Genomic DNA, 11207 nt, shown 5'->3' with positions numbered 1-11207 from the left:
ATAAAGGAAACTGGAAGAAGAAGGCATGACATTTAGTCTATTGGTTGTACTGCTAAAGTGTTAAATATATTTTGCAGACAATTCAGCAATGAGAATATAACACGAATAAAACGGCGAAAGATACCACCCGATTCTATAATTGGATTGAACCAACACACTTAACGCCCTTTACAGGAATTTCCCATCACTTGTTCAACAGCAACTTGAACGTTATACTTCTTTTCAATTGTCTTTTGACACGCCTCGTTAACGGACGCCTTCAATGGTCTTAACGACTTGCTCCGATTAGATCATGCGCAGTAACAAAGTTGCTATTTTTCCTACAATGGTATGGATGAGCATCCGTACCATGCCGGTCATTTCAGTCGTTGGATGGTCACACCCAAGCTTCTATGTCATAACCATCTCACGCTTCAGATACGATCGTCCTCCTAAACTTTTCTACTTTAGAGTTGATTCGTTGCAATCATGGCAAAATTTCAAGGGAGACAAGTTTGTCAAAGTTTCTTGACAGTGTTGACGTTATGGAATTCACTTGGATCAGAAATAGTAAGTCTTTAAAACTTTACTTTTCATATCGTATATTGCATTTTTTTTTCCTTCAAATTTCGACGTGTACAGCTATCAATATGTTTTCGTCTTAGCGTCTTAAACTTAAACTTAAACAATTCATTTTCAAAAGCAGCTTTGGAGGATTTTACTTTCCTGTTATTACAATCTATGATTCTTTCTTAAGAATCTCTCGTAACACTAGCATTTCACATGTATTCTTAGCCCCTTGGCAAGAAAGAATGTATATTAACAGTTTTTTATCCAAATGTGCACGTCTTACAGAAACATTCGCTTTTAACTTCTTCTTTTTTATCACAAATGAAAACAATTTCAGAAATAAGCGTCAATTCATTGAAAACGTAATGCTCTCTCATACCAACTATCAGAAATCTAAAATATTGAGTCGATACTATTAAACCAAAACAAAAATTTAAAAGATCCTCAGTCTATATTTCACCATATTTTTCAAAGCTTAATAAGCCTAAAGTTGTAATATTTTATTTGTTCTTATATTTGAAAAGAGTGAACAAATTGAAAATAAGTCTCGAACATCACTGCTTGGAAAAGTGTATGGTCTTGAATATCTTTCTTTTATCAATGATTATTTTACCTACATCATATTTCGTAAATGCAATGACTTCACAGCTTATATCCTAGTTAATATAACTGCTAATTCTCGTTGTTATAACAAATTTAATAAACTTATTCATTTGAATCACTGATCTTTTGACAAACTTGAAATAATTGAATCACTTTATTACACAAACGGGTCCTTTAAGAAATTTAAATATCAGGATTTCCAACAGTACGTTTAACTTTTGATATGCATAAATGCGCATTTCCTAACTTATTAAAGCTTCCAATCACTAAACATACCCCAGTTACTATTAATGTTTTATCACAAATATGTACTAATAAGATCTTAACAAAGTATGTCTCACCATATTACATTAATATATTTTGAATTCAGCATCTTACAACTCACATCTTTTAAAACTCGTAAGACGCATAGTTGTTAGACTAGTTTGACAAATATTTAACTTGTCTATGACAATTCCTAGCAATTATAAAGTTTAATTTTTAGCAAGGATAATTGTGTAACTACAACTTGTAGAGAACTTGACATTTTACAATGTGACTGGTTGAACTTATTTATTTAGGAGTAACTGTAGAATTATTTTCTGTGGCTAGAAAAGACCAGCAATTTATTTAACTTCGCGATTACAAATTACACTTGTAACTGCCTTGTGAATAATTGATTTTTTTGTTTTGTTAACACAGTCTTTCTAAGATAAATTAAATGTCATAATGGACAGTTTTATATTTTTATTGCATTTCTGTATAAATATTTAGTTGATGTTACAATGTAATTTGACTCTTATCTGTAGAAAAGTAATTTTCCTTTCTAGTTTTTCTCGCAACAAAATTTCCAAACTCTAACACAAATATAAAACACTTGCCAAGTTATCAATATACAGAACGCGCAGTGTGTTTTAGATTTTGAAATAATATTGCCTTTCCGTGAAAACATCTGTATTTGACATAAATCTACTAGAGCTCTAGAGTTTATTTATAACAAAATATCCAAATAAATTACAAAGGTGCTCAAGGAAGTAGTATTCACTCGATATGATATTAAGACGTTTAGCAAGGCTTTTTCGTTTACATGTAGCTACTTTAATTGAAGAAGTCTGGGAAAATCACTTATGTAAGAGAAAAGTCTAGCAAAAGTCACTTTTCAAAGTTTTATTACATTTTTCATATTTGGCCTTATTTTTATCTATTTCGTCTCATATATAGAACATTGCTTATGACATAACACAAAGGGAATGTATTTGTACATAATGTTAAGTATTTTGAATAAGAGTATTTTAAAAATATTTTGTAGACTATTACTATATCTTAGGCTAGTAAAATGGTATTCCTCTTACACCGTTAGGTTAGATCGATTCAATCCAACAGAAAAGCGATCGTACTATGAGATACTCAATTTCCAATTCAAACTCACATCGTATATATATGATATATAGATGGGATGTAAAGGCTTCAGCAAAATTTACATCATTTGAAGGACATGCTTAAAATATAACTTAGCCGAGCGTAAATTATATATTATTCTAGATTACAAACGTTTCATTTGATCGATCATGATTTGGGTAAATATAAACTGAAATGTTCACTTTCCAAATTTTCAAATTCACTCTATACAATCTGTAACGATGACAAGAATTCACTGTTTCTCTCTGACTTGTGTGATACACTTTACTCACTGTATTGATTTAGTATACGATATGACGTGTTCCTTATTCAGACCCTAAACATTTATTTTTTAATAGAACACCTAAGAAAGCCAATTTTAAACGTATTTCTTATATCAATTCTTAAAGTGTTGCGAACCCATGCAAACGTCATTTCACCATTTCCTTCTCTGCAGGCTTTCCCGATTACATACAAATATATATAATTTTGCCAAGTTTTTGTGTATACAATTTCATATAGCACAGGTTAAAAATAACAAAAATAATATGATAAAGTAGGAAACGTTGTCTTTTTTTTTATTTGTTTTTTGCCATCATATTATTGTTCATCTTTTGCAACAAAGGAAACGATTGTCGGTGTTTCATTTCCCATTGGATGAGAAGGAAAAACTAAACCTGTTATTCCTTGCTAGATATGCTGTTCACTCGTAAAGTCTATTTTACCTGTTTCTATAAATCATTTAATTTCATTTTGATATCTACTTGTTTAAATACTCTTCTAGTAAAAGTTACCTTATGCAAAAGCATTGTTAAAATATACTAAACATAATGCATTCTGCTATGACACTAAGCTAAAGAGTAAATAATTTACCATATTTCAATTTATCATAACTGACACGCCATACTATGCCATTAGAAATAAATTTGAAATCCACTCTTTGAAATATTTTGCAAAATATTATATTTTCAAAACAACATTAATATGCCACAACATTAAGATCACGCCTGTCCAATTTGAAAAAGTAATCAAACAGATATTTCTCTCATATTATTCAACAAACTTACATTATTACATTTTTAAATAATACAACGTTATTTCCTTAGTCTGGTCATCATACAATTACTGCCAAAAAACATTTTTTTTTAAATTCTTCCCAAGTTACCAGCAAATTTAGACCAAGTAGACAAAGATTTTTAGAACAAATGAGATTTCGAATTCTCCGTAACAACATTTTATTATCTTCCATCGCAAATAACAGCACATTTTCAAGATACAATGTTTAGCCAAGGAATTAGTTTTGTTCATTAAACCATCCTGTCCAATCGCACCTTAGGAGGCAGAGTCTCCAGTTATATTTTTTTTTCCAAAAACAATATTAAATACACAGTGTGGAATATGTTTCCTACCATGTGCACGGTAGTTCCGTATTAATGTAATATTTGGTACTTGTTTAACTCATATAGATATTGTACGTTGAAATGTATTTAGTGTTTTAAGAGAATTTTAAAGAATTGCTTCAGATGGCAGCTTCGTAGATTCGCTGTTATATTTCTTGTCTAGGAGGTTGACCCGCTCTCAGTATAATATTAACTCAATTAAATAGCTCGGTTCTTTGCTGGGACCATAATTCATTGCCGTCTGCGTTAGATTATTTTTAGGGTAAGAGCAGTTTTAGTTATCAAAATAATTACCACGCAACTTTTCTAATCATAATCTTTTAGACAATCCGTTTAAATCACAAACATGAGCACAAAGTACAATTCCATTATTCGAAAAATTTGCTGATTGAAAAAAAAAACCCACAAAAACAATGTACACCAGATAAAATGGTCTTTGCTGCGAGCTATACTCCGAGCTCCGTATGTTATTGATCTTTCTTAAATTTTAGTAAACACTTTAAATGTATGTAATATCTTACCTTAAGCTGAGGTGTATGTAATATCTTAACTTAAGTGTAAAATGGTAACAGCTGATCGTTTCATTGTTCTTTGAAAACTCTCATGTAGTCACTTTAAATCCAAAGAAGAATCATTTATACCTGTAATATTTCAAAGTTCCTCCCTATAACCAAAGTAAAATAAACGGCGTATACTGTGAGTAAAGAGGAGAGATATCCAACATGTATGACACGAACAAAGAAAAGAAAGCTGTTTACGTTTTGTCTGGTCTTTTTTCTGGTAGTTAGTTGCCAATCATGCATCAACGTGATTCAGTCTTCCTGTAAAGGTTTGCAGGTCAAAGTTTGTTGCCTGAAATCTCAACATGGAATCGATTATTGTTTCTGATTGCATGATAAACTATGATATTAGCTGATTGGAAGTAACCCCTGTTTTATATATATTAATAAATGTAAAATGAATCGAAAGGACTAAACTGCAGTAACGGTTAAGTTCATGAGATAAGACTTTATTCCGTGACTTATGGAAGTAAGCTTGAATTGAAGTTCTAATATTAACATAAGAAACGAACAGAAAGAATGTTGTATTATTTTTAAGCTGTAATACTTTTTAAGTTGTATTTTTTATGCGTTTCTGTGAAGCTGCTTTGAGATCATTCTTTTGATGTAAAGCGCTATATAAGAATAAATTATTATTATTATTATTAATGTTGTCCAAGCAGACCAGGTTTCCATCATTCTGTAACTCAGTTTATAAAGACCAATATAATTCATTCTTAAAGTCAATCGATATAGGTAATTAAGTGTCATACTAATTCGAGTAACATTCATTTCATTTCAAATACAGGTCGTCGCAAACGTTGGGGAACAATCATCAAGTAAATCGTTATACTTTCTAATACTTAAGTCTTAACTTTTGAAAAACGGTTACCCTTAACTAATTGTTCTGACAAATGACTAAAAATGGTTCCAAAAATCATGCCAAAATGCATGAGACTTTATTTCCAGTCTTTTTTTCCCAGTATTTCTTGTCTTTGTTGTTATTCATGAATAATGTTTATGATAACCTAAGCCACTGGTTCTCACTGAATGTCTAAACATGTCTAAACGTTGTATGCAGTTATGTCGCTGACTTTAGTCAATACATTTTGTTTGATGTCCATTGTTCATTGTGGTTGCTTGGAAGTTAACTATGTTCTTTACTTTTGCTTTCCTTTAAACTTTATTCTTTTTACTTTTCGCATTGCTCATGATTGCCTAAGGTTTTTTTTTTATGTTCGACTTATTTATTATCATAGTTGAGACGTAATAAACAACACAGCAGGATAAACAAGTTTATCTTATTCGACATCAATATTGTAGACTGAAATATTCACATTCTTCGAACAACGTGGAATGCAATTTATTACAATTTAAAGAAAAATCATTCGAAGCATTTTTGTGTGTAATTGTATAACATCAAAAATGACCTCTGCTGTTAATTTTAATACAGGTTCCTCATACTTTGTCTTTCAACAACCTGAATATCCAAGAGATTGCAAGGAAGTATTGAATGCCTGCACCTCTACCCATAATACATCTGGCGTGTACCTTATTAAACCAGACGGATACCCAGAACCGTTTGAAGTTTACTGTGATAATGAATTTAATACTGGTGGATGGACGGTAAGCCTTGCTGTTTTTCATTTTTCACTTTACATGGAATGTCATCGTATCATCTGTTTCGTAGTTTACTATCAATCACTATTGTTCTAAACACGTTAAATAATGTTTACTTCAGGTAAGCGTAACAGAAACATGTATTGAACAGCAATGTGTTATTTGGCATTTATCAAGACATTTATGTCTTACACGGATCAGAAACTTACGCGTGCACATTTGTTGGATTCTTAGGTTACAGAACTAAAGTGTATAACGCTTCAATCAATTTAAAGAGATGAAAACTGAACACTGAATTTGTCAACAAAATAAAATAAAGTTATAACTTCAAAAACATTGCACTTGTCTTAAAAAGCGGTCATTTTCATGAGACATTTTTGCTGTTGATTATAACCGACGAAACAATTTTGAAATAATAACTTTCCATTCCTGTACGATATCTACTGCAGGTGTTACAGCGGCGACGACTGGATTCTGTTAATTTTAATAGGAATTGGCAAGACTTCAAAAACGGCTTTGGTTTTCTTGGCAGTGAGTTTTGGATTGGAAATGAGAAATTAGCTTTTCTTACAAACCAAAAAAATTACCAACTGAGATTTGAGTTTGAGAATGCTGCAGGACAGTCTTATTACGTTACATATGACCAATTTCGTATCTCAGATGAATGGGGGCAATATCAACTCTCAAGTGTAGGAACTTATGGAGGAACAGCAGGTAAGTCAATTTAAACTTAGCAATGATGTGACATAAGATAGGAGATTGGTAACATTAATAGTAACAGTCAACTTACACATATGCAAATATTATTCCCTATAATGAAATATTAGTTACTCACCGTTTTTCCATTCTGTTTATTTTGGTGGGGTGGTGGGGGTGCTAACTTACGCTTTGTGTATCGGGAGTCATTATGATTGACGACATCAGAAATTGGTTGTTTTTTATACAAAAGCCATCCACCCGGACTTTCCTCTTCACATTTTGGTGTTGTAAAAATGATCCCAAACTACATGTTTACTCTATGGCATCCATATTGTTAAATACTGAATTGCTTGGTCTACATAGTCATCTCAGAACATTACAAATCAGTGTTGTTTTAATTCTTTATATAATGTTCCTCTCTGTAGTATCGGGTAAAGGGCAATAGCTTCAAGATTGACTTTAATTTAACACATTAGCTTAGTAGAATGCATCACTTCACTAGTGGATCTTCTACTTACATGATTTTGCAATCTTCCTTCCTAGAATCTCAATTGGAATGGTGTGCAACGAATAAGATATTCTCCAACGAGACATGTGAGAGGAGGTGTGATGACCCTGACACATGCATCTCCTCAACCTCTCGCACAGAACTAGAGAAATGTGTTTGTGTTGGTGATTACATGATTCAGGATGAGAATTGCATTCCTCAGAACCAATGCAGCTGTTTCGTTGCTGACAAAGGGACTGTATTAATAGTCAGTATTTTCATTAGTTTTTCCACTTTCTTTCTTTACTCATATCTTTATTGAATAAAGTCATTGAGTTAAAAAGAATGGAAGTTTTGTGATTAATTTTCGACAATACAGAAATGATACCCACTTTCATAATAAATAGCAGAAATTACAACTGCCGAATTTTTTGATTGACATTTTTAATAAAAAATAAATGTATGTTAACATTAAATTTCATTGCAAGTTCCTTTATTTTCAAATCATTTTACGATAGCCAATTTAATGTACTGCACAAGTGAAAGTATCTTAATCACATTACTGGCACAAGATATCTGAATGAATTAGCATAATTTATGTCATTTGTGTTTTTAACGTTTCTTCAAACAATTTCTTTTACCGGAAACAGAATTAAACTTCACGTGTCCCTTTTATTCATACTTTAATCATATATATTTTTATGGTGAATATGTCCGGTAGTCTGGTGAGTCCCAATGGTGAATTAAGAATAACTTAATACATTTTTCATGACATTCTTTTTAAAAATATTTCCCATTAAATTTAGAACGGCGAGTCTTACGTCAATTCAGCCTGTACAAGAAGATCAAATTGTAGCAATAACCAACTCATGGTAGAAGATAGTTACCAATGTAGTGATCACGCGACTTGTGATGTCAGAGATGGTGTTCGTAGATGTTACTGCATAGATGGCTACGAAGGAGACGGTGTTACGTGTACCCGCGAGGTTGTCCCAAGGGATTGCCAAGAGCTTTACGTTGATGGTAGTACAGATGGAGTTTACACCATTTACCCTGATGGTTCGCCTAACGGCATTCAGGTTTTCTGTCGGATGGAAAGTAACGGAGGAGGATGGACGGTGAGTTGTAGAAGTATATTGAATACAGTTCAGTGTCTTGTATCTGAATTCATTTGTTCTGCAAAAGTGTGGAAGACACATTACATATTTCTCATTTACTATTGTTACATGTAAATTTCTCTTTATACTCATAGGTCATTCAGCGACGATCAAGCGCCGCTGTTGATTTCTATCGTACCTGGGCTGAATACAAGAACGGATTTGAAAATCCTATCGGTGATCATTGGCTTGGTAATGATTACATACACGCAATTACCAACCAAAAAGAATACAGTCTCCGGATAGACCTAACCGATTCAAGCAGTTCATCGTATTACGCCCTCTATTCACCCTTCAGCATAAGTGATGATGCGGACAAATATCGACTCTCAATTGGATCATATAGTGGAGATACAGGTTAGTATTTCAGTATTTATTATAAGATTAATGCAAATCACTCACGAAACATGGTAATTGAAAGTAATAGCTAGGTAGCTACATACACCAATTTGTGCAAATATCCTTCACTTGTCTCTTTAGCATCTATAGTCACTTTTCCATGGAACTTCATATTGAACCTGAAATATATTTAATATCCTTATATTCATATTTACACATCCTATCCTATTTCCGTTTGCTTTGCGAAAACTACAAATCATGAAAGGCTATTGAATACGCTTAACTGGGTATTTATTTCTTACCTTCTTCACAAAGTATATATATATATATATATATATATATATATATATATATATATATATATATATATATATATATATATATATATATATACATATACATATATATATATATATATAGATATATATGCTAAGAATTTCTTAGAAAACATTTTTTGTATACATTTTTGACAAAAAAAAGTGCCTTAATGTAGCCACGTAGTGACATATTTATATCATTAAACAGTCCCTTGTATTCAGTCAACTAACAATGCCAAGAAATTGATGGCTGTTGACTCTCTAATTTTCAACTGCATGGTTTGTGTGCAAAAAAAGACACAATTTGATGATGACGTACTGATGACACCATTACCAAACATGCATAATACAAGTATGTTATTTGTTAACACATTAGTAAGCATAATATAAACCAAACATAAACATAAATAGCCGATAACGTAACAAGAAGGTTATAAACTACAACTCAGACTGCTGTGTTTAGCCAAATGATCAACAGGAAAACAGCGACGTATACAAGAATAAGTTTCAGAGCTTGCTGCACACATATTGATGGAATGTAGCTTCGAAATGTTCTAGGTAGATTCATCGCTTTTGTATAAATAACTTGTTTTAACAATTGATACCCGAATTGATATAATCATTTTTCCGTTTTATAGTTAATGAAAAATATAAATAACTATTATTGTAAGAAATTTTACAACATCTGGCAGTAAAACGCTGAAAGATGAAAATACTACAAAAAAAAATGAACAGATGAAAACAATAAGCAAAACAACTAAATTCCCAATATGCCGTTTCCATTTCTGAATAAAGATTTAGAAATTTAGAACAATAAAATGATTGCTAATAAGTATCAAATACAATCATATTTATTGCTAGTTATCGGTAATATTCGTAATAAAAAAATGTTTACAGGGGACAAAATTGTGGAATTTACTTAATACACTTAGACAAATCTCTATACTGAACCCTTGCGGAGACTTTGACAACGCACATTTAAGGTGTTTTTTTTTCTCTGTTACATCGAATATAATAAATTGATGTGGTATCACCCTTCAGTTAATACAGCTGAAATGACAACATATTTTATTGCTTTAAGTAATAACAGGTTACCAGAAAACACAAATATTAACAATTAGTAATATAAATTACGCACACGATGGAGTGACGTATTACTAGTTTGTTTTCTTACTTTTCTTACTCGAATCCGTAGGTTTTGATGCTATGTCTTGGCACAACAACAGACAATTCAGCACACGTGACGAAGACAATGATGTATGGAGTGATTTTGACTGCGCTGAGAAGCATCGAGGAGCCTGGTGGTTCCGTTATTATTATCACTGTCCTTCGACTTATTCTTATTGCCGGTCTTATTGCCCAAGTAGTGAATATTATTGTGATAATTTCCCTGTCGGAAGCGGCTGTGCATATTGCGCTCATTCTCACCTCAACGGAGACTACGACGGCTCAACTCGAGGAACGAACATATTCTGGACTAACCTTAGTGGATACGACTGCGGCCTACAATATGCAGAGATGAAAATACGGCCGGTGTAGAGATAAACAATTTTCGTTGCGGAGTGGTCTATGTAACAGAGACTAGAAATCCGACATTGAGGCATTTCGAAACAACTGAACTCCTCTCTACTGAATGTTACACCGGTCCCAAAGGAATATATTTCTTTAATCGAAGAAAAGGCTCTCACCCTTGTCCAAAATCGGCAGAACGGAGAGAAATGAATCGACCTAGATAAACGGCAACATTAAGATATCTCTTTGTGACAACGCCATTTAAATATGTCATGTATGTCATTAACGATAATGATGGAATAGCAATTATGTGAAACTAATTTCCGAATGAAATGAACAAAGTTTACAATAAAGTGTCGGTGACGTTGACTTCTTCTTTTCAGTTGTCATTTAATTCATTGCTTATAAGAATTAAAATAACCCCATATTAATGTCTTCCAACTATAAAACTCTTTTGCTTTAACAATTCTGTTATGAACTAACTTCACTTTTGATACGTATTGGCCAATATTTGACTTACGCTCCTGACGGTATAGGCAATTTGTAGTCCCATAACATTGGCGTTCGCAATGGGGCATCCCTTCTCAACTGTATCGCTCAGTCGGGGA

At 32.4% G+C, this 11207-nt stretch overlaps 1 protein-coding gene across 1 annotated transcript; it reads left to right on the top strand.

Moving 5' to 3' along the window:
- Positions 1-391: 391 nt before the first annotated feature.
- LOC139973218 (uncharacterized) lies at positions 392-10968 on the top strand. Its single transcript, XM_071979744.1, has 8 exons — positions 392-549; positions 5277-5307; positions 5922-6094; positions 6538-6802; positions 7331-7542; positions 8081-8392; positions 8527-8788; positions 10283-10968. The coding sequence occupies exons 1-8, from the start codon at positions 469-471 to the stop codon at positions 10624-10626; spliced, it is 1680 nt and encodes a 559-aa protein (XP_071835845.1). The 5' UTR covers positions 392-468; the 3' UTR covers positions 10627-10968.
- The last annotated feature ends 239 nt before the right edge of the window (positions 10969-11207 follow it).

This window comes from Apostichopus japonicus, chromosome 9, assembly GCF_037975245.1.
Source record: "Apostichopus japonicus isolate 1M-3 chromosome 9, ASM3797524v1, whole genome shotgun sequence".
Lineage (NCBI taxonomy): Eukaryota > Metazoa > Echinodermata > Holothuroidea > Aspidochirotida > Stichopodidae > Apostichopus > Apostichopus japonicus.
Note: the sequence above shows the minus strand (reverse complement) of the source record. Positions and strands in the feature narration are given on the sequence as shown.

Coding starts and splice junctions, on each gene's coding strand:
- LOC139973218 (XM_071979744.1), top strand. CDS start 469: ATGGCAAAATTTCAAGGGAGACAAGTTTGTCAAAGTTTCTTGACAGTG. Junction 5,308..5,921: donor CGTTGGGGAACAATCATCAA/GTAAATCGTTAT, acceptor ATTTTAATACAG/GTTCCTCATACTTTGTCTTT. Junction 8,789..10,282: donor ATCATATAGTGGAGATACAG/GTTAGTATTTCA, acceptor TCGAATCCGTAG/GTTTTGATGCTATGTCTTGG.